This window comes from Sphaerodactylus townsendi, linkage group LG05, assembly GCF_021028975.2.
Source record: "Sphaerodactylus townsendi isolate TG3544 linkage group LG05, MPM_Stown_v2.3, whole genome shotgun sequence".
Classification (NCBI taxonomy): domain Eukaryota; kingdom Metazoa; phylum Chordata; class Lepidosauria; order Squamata; family Sphaerodactylidae; genus Sphaerodactylus; species Sphaerodactylus townsendi.
In genome coordinates, this window is record NC_059429.1 from 23,705,531 (window position 1) to 23,723,649 (window position 18,119).

At 48.1% G+C, this 18,119-nt stretch overlaps 1 protein-coding gene across 2 annotated transcripts in view; it reads right to left on the minus strand.

Annotated features, from left to right (window-relative positions):
* The window catches only part of LHX4 (LIM homeobox 4), a 96,788-nt gene that overhangs the window by 50,085 nt on the left and 28,584 nt on the right, over window positions 1-18,119 (minus strand). For both annotated transcript variants that reach the window (XR_007244656.1, XM_048498467.1), the window contains exon 2: window positions 1,242-1,413. Coding sequence is in view for 1 of the 2 variants with exons in the window: in XM_048498467.1 (XP_048354424.1) it covers window positions 1,242-1,413 (172 nt within the window). In the remaining variant the exon portion in view is untranslated. The remainder of the gene's footprint in view (window positions 1-1,241; window positions 1,414-18,119) is intronic.

Consider the following 18,119-nt stretch of genomic DNA (forward strand, 5'->3'; position numbering starts at 1 on the left):
CCCCCCCCCCCTCACTTTTGTGGTGTCTCCTGCCGGCACCAGCAAGGACATGGAGCTGGCTCGGGGCAGGGCCTGCCACAAGGTCAGCAGCCACTTCCTGCCCCCCCCCCCCAGTTCTTCACCCTGGGAGGGGAAGGTGAGGGGTGGTGCAAGCAGGGGCACTGGGAGGGGAAGGTGGGGGGGATGGCAGGGGTACCGTGGGTATGAAGAGTGAGGTCAAGGGTACCGTGACATCGAAAAGGTTTGTAAACACTGGGATAAGCAATGGGGGCCTTTCCTTCCTGCTTCATTTCACTTCACTATATGCATTGATCAATGAAGGAGAAAAAGGTGAGACTTCTGTATTTGCCACCTGTTTCAATTGCATTAAAAATGAAATTATTGAATGAATCAAATAACTTTAATGTAAATATGCTAGGGTTAGGGGTTTAAGGACTCTGAACAGCAGAAAAGGGTAGCTTGAGGGTCCCTGCAAAATCTGCTGAAAATGGATTTGAGCATGCACAGAAGCTATAAATCAATATAGACCTCTTTTTATATGTGGTTTTTCTCAAGAGATGCTGATAATTCCTAACGTACCGGAATTCCCCATCAAGCTAAAGGCCGTTTACCTGCTGTCTGACATTATGCCACAAGGGCAAGGGGGAGAAACTAAGAACATGAAAATAATAAGAACATGCCTTCGTATTTTGAAAATTCAAAGCCTTTTATATCAGTAATCCTTACGACAATCCTATAAGGTAGGTCATCACAGACTGAAACAATCTCGTGGAGTTGGGCCACTAGTGATGGCATTAGCACCTTGCGCAAGAGAATTTCACCACCACTAGGGAGGGTTGCCAACAGGTTGTAGGGAGAAAGTGCCCTGCCCCTTTAATGGAGGCCAAAATGAGCAAGTGAAACTGTTCATGTCATGGTGGTAAACAACATCACCTGGTAAATAACATCCCACTGAGTTTCTGTTAAGGGAACAGGCTGTTCTTTTCTCCAGGTTGTTTGCAGCTCTATTGCGAATGAAACAGGTCCACAAGATCGAACCCTATGATGTCATATTTGAGCTAATATTTGGAATGTTGACTTCCTTGCTTCTGTTCTGAATGCCTGAGCAGCTCACTTAACCTGAGAGAAAAGCCATCTTCTCCCTCTCCAGGTGGCGGACATGGGGGACATTTCAGCGCTGCCCAGTGACCCTCTCCCCCCCACCCCCCATCCCCCCCATGAAAGTCTTTGTTAGCACCTACTTAAAGAAGTCTTCCTTGCAATAGACGCTCCCGGCTCTGGAGAAGCAGCGGTCGGCCAGCTGCATTTGGCAGTCGGCGCACTTGAGGCAGGAACTATGCCAGTGGCGGTCGAGGACTTTCAGGATGAACTTATCCAAGATGTGCTGGTTGCAGCCAGCACATTGGGGGATCTCTGGCAGAGGAAGAGAAAGAACAACGCTGTCAGCAAAAAAAAGAACCAAAACAAAAAACCCACTGCTGAACGAGAGAAAAAAACTGCAAGGAACAAGCAAATTGAACCCAAAATTGCAGCAGTGCTAAATCCAATGTGCAGGAAGCACCATCCTGAAGACAGAAGGTGTCAAATTGTTCTGGATATTGTGCTACACCACATGCATCAGCCCTGTAATTTTGCCCACTTGCCATGTGAATTAATACACAGCAGAACAGTCACCATGTAGCTTGCAAGAACCAGTGCATGAGAACATTGAATCCTGTCACTGGGTTTAGCATAGAAAACAAATCCATTCCAATGGCCTATGGGAATCAATATCTCCTTCTACTGAATCAAGTAATCTGAATTCTGGAAAGACCCTTTATGAGCGAGTTCATGCATGCATCAGAATGAAGGAGCTAAACATTTCCCAGACTGCACTGTGTTTTGTATACAAATTCACATATTCAAATCAAGCTCTCTCAAATTCTCAACCATGGGGGGGAGTAATCCCTGCCCTGCATTCGCTTTTCTCCTTCCTTGGTTGAATTCACCCCAGCCAGTTTGAAATTCTGTGCTCAAGTTATCCATAACATGGCAGCGTCTAAAAAAAAAACTAAATAAAGAATCTGTGGAGAAACGTTTGAGAATGAAGTGTGACTGACAGTCAGGAAATCTAGTATTCTGCAACTAGAAAGAATAATTTCTCCATTCAAAGTCTTGTTTGGAGTTTTGCAATCAGACTAGTTTTGGTTAGCATTTTAAACAGGAACTATAGAAGAAAATAGTAACCCAGCTGATCAGTGATATGGAACAAGCGTATCAGGATAAAAGGAAGGGGGAGAAACTAAAAGGAATGACGGAGAATGGCAATAGAAATACATTCTTTTTCCAAAGGGCCATTGGAAAGGGTTAAACCAATGGGAACTGGAGGAATCACTGAGACCAGCCCCTTGCTTTCTCATTTCTAAATCTTCAGCAATAGAGGGCAGGGATTTGTCGCTGTTTGGGAAGCAAATGCATAAATAGCCAATTTCTTCCTGCTCAGTGATGGTCATAGAACAGGGGTGGCGAACCTATGGCACGGGTGCCAGAGGTGGCACTCAGAGCCCTCTCTGTGGGCACGTGCAAACAGAGTCCCCCCCCACCCCACACACACACATCTAGGCTGGTCTGGGCCACTGGGCTCGATTATTAGCATTAAACCTAAGACCTAGTTTTGGGGAGGCAGTGTAGGTAACCCTGTTAAGCGCTGTTAAACCCCACTGATTTTCATGAAAAGAACTAAAGTGCAATCCTTTACCTGGGAGTAAGCTTGGTTGCTGGCAATGGGGCTTGCTTCTAAGTAAATCCTCCTAGGGTCGTGATTCACCCGTTGGAAGAGTTGCACGGTTGCTTCAAAACAAAGCCACTGACTACCACCAAACTTACTCCTGACTAATGCACGCCAACCATTTTTTCTAAACTAAAACCTCAGTATTCAGGTTCAATTGCCGTGTTGGCACTTTGCAATAAATAAGTGGGTTTTGGGTTGCAATTTGAGCACTCGGTCTCGAAAAGGTTCGCCATCACTGTCATAGAACAATGCTCCAGGACTCAATCACAGCTTGAGGACTTCCATCCTTGTTCCAGAATATATACTCTGTTCCATGGCGCTATGGATTTTTAGAGCCCTAAATTAAACACTGTACAGTGGCGGAGAAAATGCAGTTAGAAAAGCACGAAGCTCTTAAATATACTCTTTGAACAGGAAAGCATTATTTGTGAAGGATGGCTTGTGATTTTGTGGGTTGTGGCATGGCATTTCTGTACAGTTGGCATCTCTTGTTTTGCCTCTCCTCCTATCAACCCACACCCTCCAGCCCCAAGGTTCTCTCTCCTCCATCTGATGTCCCTGATTCCTGGCAAGCTGATTTATATTAATATACAATATTAATATACAGAAGAAATAAAACAACATTTAAATCCAAATGTCTCTCACTTAAGGACTTTGCCGGGCATGAGAAGCGCTGCCAAACACTTGTTTTGGAGAGCAGAATTACGTGGGGGGAAATTGGAAAATGTTAAGACTGTTGGAAAATGTTGAGACCTTTTCACAGGCTAATGTGCATGGAATTGGGCCAATAAGAAGATCACTGTGTCTAGTGAGAAGGTAAAGTTGGGTAGAGACCTCTGGCCTTATCTGTGGCCTAGACTTTTCTCTGTGATACACCTCTGAAGATGCCAGCCACAGATGCAGGCGAAACATCCACCAGACCACGGCCACACAGCCCGGAAAACCCGCCACAACCAGTTGAATCTGGCCATGAAAGCCTTCGACAATACTCTTGAGTAATTTTCTCCCTGGCACATGCAGAGACTAGATGGGGTTTTGCAGCTCACACCACAACCTTTGTGCACTCTGCTAAATTACCGATTCCGAGTCTAAACAGGCCGAGAGGCCCAAAAGTCTGAATCTACCAACAATATAAAGAGTAACATTATTTTTGAACTCTAGTCAACTACCTCTTTCTCCTCCCAGCCTGCAAAAGGCCTTTCTCTTCGCAGCACAAGATACAGGATTGAAATGTGCCCATTTTATATGGAAATTTTAATTTCCACCTAACGTATAGACACTCATATGACTTCAGTGGACCTTAGCCGAATCAGATCTCCCATCCCAAATATTTGCAGTTTGACTCACAAGTTTTAACATTTAAACCACATTGTCTTGTGTGCCAGTACATTTTGTATGACACATAGAAGATACCCATCGGACATGATTAAGAGCTCCATTTGTGCATTCCTCACATAAAGCACCCTTACTCAAGTAACGACGTAAACTTCTAAATAATATTTGTGGAAATATTTTGCCTGATATCAGAAGCCTTTATTGATCAAATAAGGCCTCTACTTTAAAAAAAACGGCAGCAATGAAATCAAGTTTATCTATGGCTGTTTCCGCACGGCCGTGGAGGCGCCTCCATGCCGGCAGAATTCTCGCTGGCGTGGAGGCGGAGGCCATTCGCATGGAAGCATGCGGGCGGCCTCCAGACAGGGCGGCAGGCGGCTCCGCACGGAGCCACCTCTTCCCCCTTCCCCGTCCCACTCACAGTGTCCCCGAAATAGAGTCTGTTGGTTGTCAATGAGCTCAGGCTTCATCACTGCCCTCCCACCTCCAGGGGTCGGAGGACAGCATGGTGGGCTTCGACGGCCAGCAGGTCAATGCACGGGGACATGGTGAGTGGAACGGGAGTGGAAACAGCGCGGTTCCCCGTGGTGCTGTTCGCAATCACAGGCCACCAGGGAACATCGCTGTTGAAGGAAAAACAACCCTTTAAAGGGTTGTTTTTCAGGGCGGCTTGACGCTGCCCTGGGGGAGAGGGAGTGGAGTCAGGTCGGCGCTGCTGCGTTGCAGCAGCGCCGCTTGTGCGAATGGCTCCCTGGGGACGGCATTTATCCTGTCCCCAGGGCGCCATTAATGGGCCGTGCGGAAACGGCCTATCTAAAATAGATTTGGCAAACATTTTAAACTATTACTGTAAAAGTGAGACATACAGGTAATCCCAGTAAGCTTTATTAATTGAACTTCCCACTGCATTATTCAGGAATACTTAATATTAAAATAAGCTAAGAGAGCAACCTAAATGGGGTCTTTGTTCATCATGTTGAACACGCATCAAATTCATGACACATCATCAACAGAGAATCTTGAAACTGATGCATTATTCCCAAGGTTATTCTTCTGCTCATCATAATTTTCACCTCTTTGGGAATACAAAGAACATTTTCAAGCATTGGAAGGGTTTCGTTCTTCTTCAACCTGAAGGAAAATAGTTTACATCTATCAACTCCCAGCCATTGAGGTGAGGGATGGGATTAAACAGTTTCATCAAGGATAAGTCTATCCGTGGTGCCTAGCCTTGGTGAACCTCTATGCACAGAGGCAACAAACCTCTGAATACCAGGTGCCAGAAAGTATCATCCGAGGAATGCATGGTGTAAATGCTCTGTTCAGTGGTGGGATCCAAAAATTTTAGTAACAGGTTCCCATGGTGGTGGGATTCAAACTGTGGTGTAGCGCCAATGGGGCTGGGCGGGGCACGATGGGGGCATGGCCGGGCATTCTTGGGCGGGGCATTCCTGGGCGCAGGACGCAGCTGCTGTGCTGGTCCTTGGGCGGGAAAAAAATGCACGCAGGCGTAGGCTGCCACGCACTCCAGTGCACCTCCTGCTAGACTGCTTCAAGTTCTGCATGCTACTGCTGAGAGGAGGGACGTAACGAAGGCAAAAATCACGTGGCAAAGTCACCAATTAGTAACCCCCTCTTGGCACACACAAATAATTAGTAACCTACTCTCGGGAACCTGTGAGAACCTGCTGGATCCCACCTCTGGCTCTGTTATTGGTCTTCCATGGTAACTGGTTCGACCAGTTGGTTGGCCACAGTGTGAGACAGGAGCAGAACTAGATGGACTGCTGGTCTGATCCACCCAGATACTTCATTTGTTTTGGGAATTGGTTGGTGGCTGACTGCCTTGGTCCCAAACCCCACAGATTAAATTAGTGTATTGAAACTTCAGCTGTACAGTGGCAGAGAGCTGACTTTGACTGCTATCATGGCACAATCTCTCTTAGATTTGTAGGTTTTAAAGAATATTATCAACCATCAAATATTATCAGGCATCACCAGTATTGCCATCATATGTTCACTCCTGGATACAGGAGCAGCCACCAGAGACCATATAATGCCAGTCCTGCAGTATCTACACTGGCTGTCCGTTGAGTACCAAATCATCTGGTGTTAACCTATAAGGCCATAAGTGGCCTTGGACCCACATACTTGCAGGTTAGCATCTCCCAATATCGCCCTCAGAGACCTCTCCACTCAGCAGAGGGGAATCTACTGGTGGTCCCAGACTGGAGGGATATCTGCCTGGATGTAACAAGGGCCAGGGCCTTTACGGCCCTGACCCCAGCCTGGTGGAACACGCTGCCGAGTAGCATCAGGACCCTGTGGAGCCTGACCAGAGGTGGGATCCAGCAGGTTCTCACAGGTTCCCGAGAGTAGGTTACTAATTATTTGTGTGTGCCGAGAGGGGGTTACTAATTGGGGATTTTGCCATGTGATTTTTGCCTTCGTTACGCCCCTCCTCTCAGCAGTAGCGTGCAGAACTTGAAGCAGTCTAGCAGGAGGTGCACTGGCGTGGCAGCCTACGCCTGCGTGCATTTTTTTCCCGCCCAAGGACCAGCGCAGAGGCTGCGTCCTTGCCACAGTCCCGCCCAGGAATGCCCTGACCTCGGAATGCCTGGCCACGCCCCAGTCGTGCCCCGTCCAGCCCCATTGGCGCTACACCACAGTTTGAATCCCACCACCATGGGAACCTGTTACTAAAATTTTTGGATCCCACCACTGAGCCTGACCCAGTTCTGCAGGGCCTATAGGGCTATTCCACCAGGCAGGCCTCTCCATCAAGCCTGCCGGATGTTTCCTGATCATGCTATCTCCCCTGAGCCTCCCATGGGAGAAACAATATGTCTCGTCATTTGGGGGTTTTCGTTGGATTGTTTTAAATGGTTTTATGATTTGTTGTTATTTGTTGTTATTGGTTTTTTTAGGGATTTTTTAAATGAATTTTATTCATGATTTTAGGCATTATGCCATTGTAAGCTGCCCTGAGCCTTTTTTTTTGGGGGGGGGGGGTAGGGCAGGGTATAAATGTAATAAATAAATAGACCAGATGAATTTGACAGATACGATTCCTCTCATCTTACATCCAGAGAAGCAAAAGCTTTCTTGGCCTTTTCATGCTTTTCATAGGCGGCAAAATGGCTTCACCTTTGATCTACAAGAAAAGGGAGCAGTATAAGCACATCCGGTAAATTCATGAAAAGCGAGACTGATTTTGTCTAGCGACTGAGTCCATTACTTTTAATGATTTTAGTTGTTAAATAAGGAGACGGAAACCAGGTCATTGATGGACACCCTGGCTGTACCCCTACAGCTGAAATCCTAAGAACATGTTCATGAATAAAATTGGATTTACTTCTGAGAAGACCTGTTTAGGGTGGCTTCCTTTTTGCCGCCTTGCAAAGGAGTCTCAGCTTTCACAGGAAAAGCAGTCACATTTTAATGTTATTTTTTTATAAGTGTGTGGGTGTGTGAATCACCTTGCCGTCTATTAACAATGCTGTCCTCTTTGTGTTCTTCCGTGCAGAAGGATTCCTGAATTTTAAACTGGAGGGGGGCGGGATATTTCTTTCTTGATGGATTTTTTAAAAAGCCCTTTGCTTGTAATTCTTTCTCTAATGTCCACAGTTTGCCTCAACAGACATTCCGGCATCCCTACCTAACAGGGTGGCTAATGTTACAGTGCACCAATATATGAATTTTGAAATGGTGATAACCCACAGGGCTCAGTACGTTCAACCTCTTCAGAGGCTTGTGGGAGGGGAGGGGGTGCATGAATGTGCAAAGACTCCATGTATCTGGGCAGAGGCGTACCAGGGGTAACTGGCACCCCAGCTCCACCCTCTGATGCCCCCAGACTCCACCCCGCACTCCCCTCGACCCCGCCCATGTCACCATGGACATAGGCAAGGTCTAGGGTGCCCACCTCCCCCCCAGACTTCCCCTGCCGGCTGGGAGCCCCACTGGTAGGGAGGGAAGGGAGGGAGGGGGGGTCCAGGGTGGGGTTGAGGGTGCTTGGAGGCTAGTGAGGAAGTCCCACAGTTCGATTTTACAAGCATGTCTCAGACCTGGGCTCTAGAGTAACGCGACAACGACAAGACAGCAGGACTTCCTGGTCACGTGGGGGGCCGGTTTTGCAGGGGGCCCCCAGGTGACCAGAAGAGTGGTGCCCGGGGACAAGGGGTACCCCTTGTCCCTAGGCAGATACGCCACTGTATCTGGGTGAAAGTAACTCACATTGCTTATCAGTACTGTCACTCTCAGAGGGATCGAAGGCGAAGACAGGAGGTAGTTTCTTACCACTAATCCCTTCTGGCCTTTGGCAGCTTACTTGCAGCCCTGTCCAGCACAACTAATATCTCTTTCATAGCTTTTCAACTGTTGCTTCAGAGAAAAGCCAAGGCAAAGCATGGCTGGTGGGCGAAAGAGCGAAGCCCAGAACTAGGTGGGGAAAGAGCTAAGCCCAGAAATAAGGGTTCGGATTTAGTTTAGATTTATATCCCCCTTTCTCTCCCGTAAGGAGACTCAAAGGGGCTTGTAATCTCCTTTCCCTCCTCCTCCCCAACAAACACCCTGTGAGGTGGGTGGGGCTGAGAGAGCTCTGAAGAACTGACTAGCCCAAGGTCACCAGCTGGCATGTGTTGGAGTGCACAAGCTAATCCAGTTCAGCAGATAAGCCTCCACAGCTCAAGTGGCAGAGCGGGGAATCAAACCTGGTTCTCCAGATTAGAGTGCACCTGCTCTTAGCCACTATACCACGCTGGCTCAACTAATGTTGAGCTAGTCTCAGAGCTAAGGTTGCTAGGTGGGGCTAGGAGATCTCCCAGAACTACAACTGATTTCCACAGTGCAGAAATCAATCCCCCTGGATAAAATAGCTGCTTTGGAGGTTGGAGTCTGTGCCCTAAATCCTGCCCTCCCCAGGTTCCAACCCAAAACTCTACAACAATTTCCTAACTTATTGGCAACACTAGCCCCAAACTTAAGGTGACCAGATGGTCACCTTTGTAAACCGGGACGGGTGGGTAGGCTGACGGCTGCGTGCGCATGCGTGCATAGCCACAGGAGCACACTGCCTTCTGGGGCGCTCCCGTTTCCTGCCCTGTCACAGGGCGGGAAACAGGAGTGCCCCAGAAGGCCGTGCTCCTGTGGCCACGTGCGCGGGAGGCTGCCGCACTGCCTTGCACCCCAGAAGGCAGTGCGGCAGCCTTCCAAAAATCGGGACACTTCAAAAAACCCGCGGGACGTGGGACAAATTGTTTTAAGGTGGGACTGTCCCGCCAAAAGCGGGACGTCTGGTCAGCCTACCAAAACTGAATTGTTGGACCAGGTAGAGCCAGAGTCAAATTTGGTGAATCAGAACCTGGCAGAATTCGGCTGGTTTTCAGCATTGCAGTAGAATCTGGTATTTACCGGCTTCTAGACACTGCAGAGCACAGTTATACTGGTCAGGGAAGTAGACCCCTTGTTGTTTGGTTGCAGACTATATAAACTGTCTGAGCACAGGCAGAATCGGTTATACAGAGGGGATAGCTGGGTGTTCATCTCTATTTCTGCCTATAGTTCCATATAATGGAAGGTGCTGTAAAAGTCTGCCAGAGTGGGGGGTGGGCAGATTACCCAGTAAAAGCAATGCCCATAAATCCTTATATACATGCCTGAGAAAGATGGATTGCTGGAGAAGCAAGCCCACAGAGCAGGTACGGTGTAATCTCCCAAGCAATGTTTATGCATCACGGCTGTCTTTATTCCCTCTCCTCTGGGTCTCTATGTGCTCGAAGACGGACGAACAGTAAACAGCAAGGATTTGTTGCCTTTTTTATGCCACCACAAATCCTCAGGATGGCCGCGGAAGGCTTCTCGGAAGCGAGAGCGATGGAATCTTTTGTATCCAAATCCAAATGAAACGGCCAAGCTGATTGGCTTATTTATTGGGAAGCTTCTACTGCAGGAGACAGGACAATGGTTTTTGAGGAGATCTCGAGGCAGTTTGAAAGAGGCCCAGTTCCCACCACTCTGGTCTCTGCAGTGCTTAAAAACCGGGCAAAGCTATTCTGCTAGCCAGATCAAGGAAATGAATGAGAGATCAAGGGACACAACAACCCCTGTTGGATCAGAACAATGGTTCATCTAGATGAGCATGCTGGTTTTTTTGCAGTGTGCAACCAAATGCCCAAGGAAGGCCCCCAGAGACCAAAACGTTGTCTTGTTCTCTCCCCCCCGCCCCCCAGCAACCAGCATTGAAACGTCAACTGCCTCCAAACATGGAGGTCCCATAATGGCAAATGGCCCCAGGAAACTGCCTTACATCACATCAAACTTGCTATCAAGTCCCTCTAGGACTGGAAAGAGTGATTGGTCCAAAATCATCTAATGAATTTCATGATGCAGCAGAGGTTTTGTGCCCAGCTCTACCAAATCCTAGTCCAACAGGCTAACCACTCAGTGGTGGGATTCAAATAATTTAACAACCGGTTCCGGAGGTGGGATTCAAATAATTGAACAACTGATTGTTTACAAGCACCATTTTAGCAACCGGTTCTGCCGGAGTGGTGCGAACCTGCTGAATCCCACCACTGTAACCACTACACCACACTGCCCATCCAGTCCTTAACAGGCCAGTGGGGTGTTTCTGAATCCTGCCCATCTGGTTACCCCACACGACATAAACACACAGCCAACCACATACCAAATGGGTATAATAAATGTCCTTTTCTTTGAACACTGCTGTGACTTGGATGGCTCAGACCAGTCTATTCTCATTAGATCTTCGAAACTAATCTCTAGTTAGTACTTGGATGGGAGACCACCAAGGAAGTCCAGAGTTGGTATGCAGAAGCAGGCAACAGCAAGCCACACCTGTTCATCTCTTGCCCTGAAAACCCTTTGGGGTCATCCTGAATCAGCTGTGGGTTGTAATGAGTGGATTGATGCCAGTCAGGTTCAGGCCCCCAGATTAATTAAGACCTTCCACCGTGCTTACCCTGATGCGCTACGAGGTGGGGGGAGGCCTTAAGGGGACCAAAATGTCAGGCTGGAGCCTGGCAACCAGCAAAGAGGCACCAGGCGGGATTGGGAGTTCCAGATGTTGGCAAAATACTTTTGTTTTCCTGTGGAATCTAAGTAGAGGCTCCCAGAGTTCAAAGACATTATCGCAGCCTTCTGACCTTGAGTCCATCCTGCATTCCTGCCTTCATGCCTTCTGTAGTGTGGGATGGGGAGGAGGAATGGGGATTGATGTATTGGGATTGTTTCAATGTTCTGACAGAACCAGCTTTTCCCCTCAAACCCATGTGTCTTCCAAGAAAGGCTTCATAACCATCCAGTTATAGAGTCTGGTTTGGGTCATGGATCTGGATTTTGACATGAGCACTTCCACCACCATGGCCCAACAGCAAAAGACATGAGCACTTCCACCACCATGGCCCAACAGCAAAAGACATAAGCACTTCCACCACCAGGGCCCAACAGCAAAAGACATGAGCACTTCCACCACCAGGGCCCAACAGCAAAAGACATGAGCACTTCCACCACCAGGGCCCAACAGCAAAAGACATGAGCACTTCCACCACCATGGCCCAACAGCAAAAGACATGAGCACTTCCACCACCAGGGCCCAACAGCAAAAGACATGAGCACTTCCACCACCATGGCCCAACAGCAAAAGACATGAGCACTTCCACCACCATGGCCCAACAGCAAAAGACATGAGCACTTCCACCACCATGGCCCAACAGCAAAAGACATGAGCACTTCCACCACCATGGCCCAACAGCAAAAGACATGAGCACTTCCACCACCAGGGCCCAACAGCAAAAGACATGAGCACTTCCACCACCAAGGCCCAACAAAGACATGAGCACTTCCACCACCTTGGCCCAACAGCCAAAAGACGAGCACTTCCACCACCATGGCCAACGGCAAAGACATGAGCACTTCCACCACCAGGGGCCCAACAGCAAAGACATGAGCACTTCCACCACCATGAAAAGCCCCAACAGCAAAAGACATGAGCACTTCCACCACCACGGCCCAACAGCAAAAGACATGAGCACTTCCACCACCAGGGCCCAACAGCAAAAGACATGAGCACTTCCACCACCACGGCCCAACAGCAAAAGACATGAGCGCTTCCACCACCAGGGCCCAACAGCAAAAGACATGAGCGCTTCCACCACCACGGCCCAACAGCAAAAGACATGAGCACTTCCACCACCACGGCCCAACAGCAAAAGACATGAGCACTTCCACCACCACGGCCCAACAGCAAAAGACATGAGCACTTCCACCACCACGGCCCAACAGCAAAAGACATGAGCACTTCCACCACCAGGGCCCAACAGCAAAAGACATGAGCGCTTCCACCACCACGGCCCAACAGCAAAAGACATGAGCGCTTTCCACCGCAGGGCCCCACAGCAAAGCACATGAGCGCTTTCCACCACCGCGGCCCAACAGCAAAAGACACATGAGCACTTCCACCACCACTGGCCTAACAGCAAAGACGCCATGAGCACTTCCACCACCAGGGCCCAACAGCAAAGACATGGCCTTCCACCACCGCGACCCAACAGCAAAAGACATGGCGCTTCCTACCACCACTGACCCAACAGCAAAGACATGAGCTTCCCACCACCGCGGCCAACAACCAAAGACATGAGCTGCTTCCACCACCAGAGACCCAACAGCAAAGACATGAGCGCTTCCACCACCACGCGGCTAAACAGGGAAAAGACATGAGCTGCTTCCACCACCCGCGACCCAACAACGCAAAAGACATGAGCTTCCCACCACCACGCATTGCAATACAAAAGACATGAGCGCTTCCACCACCAGGGCCCCACAGCAAAAGACATGAGCGCTTCCACCACCACGGCCCAACAGCAAAAGACATGAGCGCTTCCACCACCAGGGCCCAACAGCAAAAGACATGAGCGCTTCCACCACCAGGGCCCAACAGCAAAAGACATGAGCGCTTCCACCACCACGGCCCAACAGCAAAAGACATGAGCGCTTCCACCACCAGGGCCCCACAGCAAAAGACATGAGCACTTCCACCACCCCCGGTGAACGGCCAAAAGACATGTGAGCTTTCCCACCGCCAGGGCCCCACAGCCAACGAAATGAGCGCTTTCCACCACCAGGGCCCAACAGCAAAAGACATGAGCGCTTCCACCACCACGGCCCAACAGCAAAAGACATGAGCGCTTCCACCACCACGGCCCAACAGCAAAAGACATGAGCGCTTCCACCACCAGGGCCCAACAGCAAAAGACATGAGCGCTTCCACCACCAGGGCCCAACAGCAAAAGACATGAGCGCTTCCACCACCACGGCCCAACAGCAAAAGACACATGTAGCCGCCCTTCACCAGGGCCCCATACGGCAAAGACATGAGCCGCTTCCACCACCAGGGCCAACAACCAAAAGACATGAGCGCTTCCACCACCGGCCTAACAGCAAAGACATGAAGCTTTCCCACCTCACCACTGACCCAGCAAGGAAAGACATGAGCGCTTCGCACCACTCATGGCCTCAACAGCAAAGAACATGAGCTTTCCACCACCCGCGACCCAACAACCGCAAAGACATAGGCGCTTCGCACCACCGGGGCCCAACAGCAAAGATTTATGAGCGGCTTCCACCACCCGCGGCCCAACAGCAAAAGACATGAGCGCTTCCACCACCAGGGCCCCACAGCAAAAGACATGAGCGCTTCCACCACCAGGGCCCAACAGCAAAAGACATGAGCGCTTCCACCACCACGGCCCAACAGCAAAAGACATGAGCGCTTCCACCACCAGGGCCCAACAGCAAAAGACATGAGCACTTCCACCACCACGGCCCAACAGCAAAAGACTGAAAACCAAAGGACTAAAATGCAAAATCTATATACCCATTTTGGCTCGTTTGATAGAATTGTGTTCCACACAGATCCCTGGTGGGTCAGCTCACCCTCTTGCCACCGCATGTCTCGCAAACACTTTTTGTTTATCTAATTTCTTTTAATACAATTATTTAATACAGCCCGAGTAACGTTAATGGAATTAGAGCGTGTGACCAGATTATAGTTGAAGGCTTTAAAACACAAACGTCTCCACTTCGCCTCCCTGCTTACAGTGCTCTATGTGTATTTTTAACATAACTTTGTGCATCCCGTGCGTTCGTCTTTCAGCAGCAGGCGGTTATCCAGCACAATGTGGAATTAAATTAGGGCTGCAGCTTAATTGACTGTCTACTAATTCATTCCCTGGGTTGTTCTCCGGCATCTTCCTGCTTGCCTAAAGTAATCCAGGGTCAGAGAATGTATGGTACAACAAGAAGAGATGGAACGAATTGCCTTGACCTGCCCCAGGCAGCTGTTGATCTGCTGAACTTGGGAAGAATAAGGAGATGCACCACCACCCAGCTTTTTCAAGGCCACACCAATGACTTCTGCTAAAGTAATGCTCACTCTGATCCTGCAAGTACTTTGAATTAAAATAATTTTGATCAGCAATTCTTGGTGGGGAGGGAGGGAGGGAGGGTTGTAAATAACGAACAGTAAATTTCTCTGAGAGGCTATTTGGGAAAGTCCCTCAGGAATTTCAAGAGAAGACAAAAGCATTTTTTGGTAAAATTTGAAAAAAAAAATCTTTTGGGGTTTTACACTGTCTCACAGGCTCATGGTATAAATCACACACGTTACAGATATTCTTGCTTTTATTTATTTGTTTGTTTGTTTATTATTGAGTTTTATATACCGCCCTACCCCCGAGGGCTCTGGGCGGTGCACAACATAACTTTACAACAGCATACAACTGGAACTGATGGAGCAAACAACAAATACAAAATATAATAAACAACACAGGCTCCATTAACTATACAAACTAAAAACCCTATTAAAAATACAGCGATCAATACAGTAAAGCAGTGTCCAGCGATAAAACTCTTATTAAAACCCTCCCAAGGGGGGGGGGGGGAAGGTGGGTCCCATTGATGGAAAGGGACCCCAAACGTCAGGAGAATAAAAGGGGGGCATTCCAATCAGCAGCTTCTTTTAAAAAGAAGTGCAGCTTTTTAAAAGCCGCAGATTTTGGGGTAGGGCGCAGTCTTGTTAATTCCTCTGTGTTTTTTGCTCTGAAACCTGCCTCCCATTCAGTAGTGTGGGAGAAATTATTAAAGCTTACTTTACAGTGTTGGAGTATCCTATAACAATGGCTGATCAAGATTCAGGCACTGTAAGTATCATTTAGGAGATAACATCTTGTGTACTTTTCTTTTGCCTTTTTCAAATGCAATGAGGCACTTTGAAATTTTGGGAGCAATCCAGTGGTGGGATTCAAATAATTTAACAACCGGTTGTTTGCAAGCACCATTTTAACAACCAGTTCTGCCAAAGCTGAATCCCACCACTGGCGCAATCCCAGGGTCCAAACCCATATCAGAACCATTTTGAAGTCTGTGGGCCAGCAGCGAAGACTGTGTCTATCATATAGAGTAAATTAATCACATGAAATATACTGCTGATAAATTGCTGCTGGGGAGATCAAGACTCTTCCCTCAAGGAAGCACATCAGAATCAAGTGTGGTTTTCGAACACCTCTACCAACCCAGTCAAGACATCATTGGTAAGTGCATTCCACATTCCATACCACAGGGATCTATTGGCTAACACCCATGCCATCACCCACAACAAATTGGCATAATATCGCCTTCTCTCACTTCTTCCATTTTATGAATATGTTTGAAATGTAAATATTTTAAAGAACTTTTAAAGAGGCTTCAGCAATCCAGTCGTCCGGCTTGTTTAACATCAACAGTAGTATAAACATTTCTGCATAACTCAGGAATGTTCAGGATCGATGGCTAATAGAGTGCCGGATAATTCAAAAGCTGGCCCACACTTAGGCTAGCTGACATCAGTGATCTTTTCAAATGCTTCTCATGCTCTTGGTTTAGAAGTGCTGGCAGTTTTCTATACATAAACCTGAAATTCTGGAGTCTGTGTCTGTTTTGCTTTTTATTTCCAATAAGTGAGCTTCCCACCCAACCCCCAGCTGCCAAATGTGAACTGGTGGTCTGACCAGCATTCCCCCATCCTACGAGTACTCTCTCTCCCTTTCTTTCTCTTACATACTTAACCACGCAGAAAGACATTTACTGCTACATGGGTAGCTGAATTTGCTTTCAGCGGCCACAAATCTGATTAGATTACCAGCTAATGGATCTACTCCTTTAACCCCCAAGTCAATGTCTTGCAAAGATGTGAGAAGCTAACTCTGCTGGAAGGAGAGTCCCTCCAAGACTCACTGAACATGAAAAATGGCATTCTCCTTTGCTGCTCTTTGCACTGGTGACTGGGAGTTTTGTTTAAACAAATTTCCTGTTGAGCCCTAAAGCCCAGAAGTACACCAGTCCTCTCTAGGAATTGCCAGAACCCCTATGGTAAAACTACATAGTTTCCCAGTGATCACTAGAAAGGACAGTTGTCACTTCTGGGTTTACATTGGAAGCGACATAATGACATTGGGCCAATGGCAATTTTTCAGTTGTGTCCCTTGGATGGGGCTTGAGAAGAAGAAGAAGAAGAGTTTGGATTTATATCCCCCCTTTCTCTCCTATAGGAGACTCAAAGGGGCTTACAATCTCCTTTCCCTTCCCGCCCCCCACAACAAACACCCTGTGAGGTGGGTGGGGCTGAGAGTGCTCAGAAGAGCTGTGACTAGCCCAAGGTCATCCAGCTGGCATGTGTGGGAGTGCACAGGCTAATCTGAATTCCCCAGATAAGCCTCCACAGCTCAAGTGGCAGAGCAGGGAATCAAACCTGGTTCCTCCAGGTTAGAATGCACCTGCTCTTAACCACTACTCCACTGCTTGGCAGTTGATTGCATGGGGGCTTGGCAGCCTAGCATATTGGGAGTGAACCCCTTCCGGCATGTGCATTCCCCATGTTATTTGAACAGGGTACTACACATATTTGCTCCGACTGTGTTTTCCAAGGTTCTGGTTTATGCATATCAAAGTTGTATGCACAACATGCAAAAATACACACTGTTTCTGCTCAGATAACTTGGTGGCTGCACATATTGGGAAGAGCATGCTTGCCACTACCATGATCGAAACGAATGAAGATGCCCCAGGCTTAATAAAGAACTGATCCCAGATGCTAAGGAACTGAACAGGATTATTTAGATATCTACAATTCAGGCCTCGAGGCCCCAATGGCAACAAGTCCTGTAGCTGTCTTAATAACACCAACTCTGCTTCTTCTTCCCAGACACCATCAAGTGGCAGATGGCCTCTCCTCCAACATCTAATCCATAAATATAACAACTAAATTGTACTGATATATATGATGCATTTTATGATGCAAAATTAGATTTTATAGAAAAGGAAGTGTTGCATATATACAGTGGCATAGCGGCCGGGGGCTGGGGGGAGGCCATCTTGCACTGGGTGCATGCCAGCGCGGGGATGGGGTGTTCCAGGGTGGGGGCATGGTGGGGGCACAGAGCCAGTGGTGGGATTCAAATAATTTAACAACTGGTTCTGGTGGTGGGATTCAAATAATTTAACAACTGGTTGTTTACAAGCACCATTTTAACAACCGGTTCTGCCGAAGTGGTGTGAACCGGCTGAATCCCACCACTGCACAAGGCACACAGTGCCCTGGGCGCAGTTCCCCCTCACTATGGCTCTGCATATATATCATTTCCCCCCAAAATGGAAATCAGTTTCCCCCCTCTCTCCATGGCTTCCAGAAATTGTAAACTCTAGTCATAATTGCTTTCAGTGCCATCTTCACCAGAGCTATACCCTTCTGGTCCCATTAGACTTAGGAGGGTGTAACCCTGCTTAGGATACCCATATTTGCCAGCATTGTGTGGTGGTTAAGAGCAGGTGGATTCTAATAATGAAGCCTGCTGGGTGACCTTGAGACAGTCAAAATTCTCTCAGAGCTCTCATAGTACACACAAAGATAGAGAATAATAAATCACCTCTGATTATCTCTTGCCTTGAAAACCTTACAGAG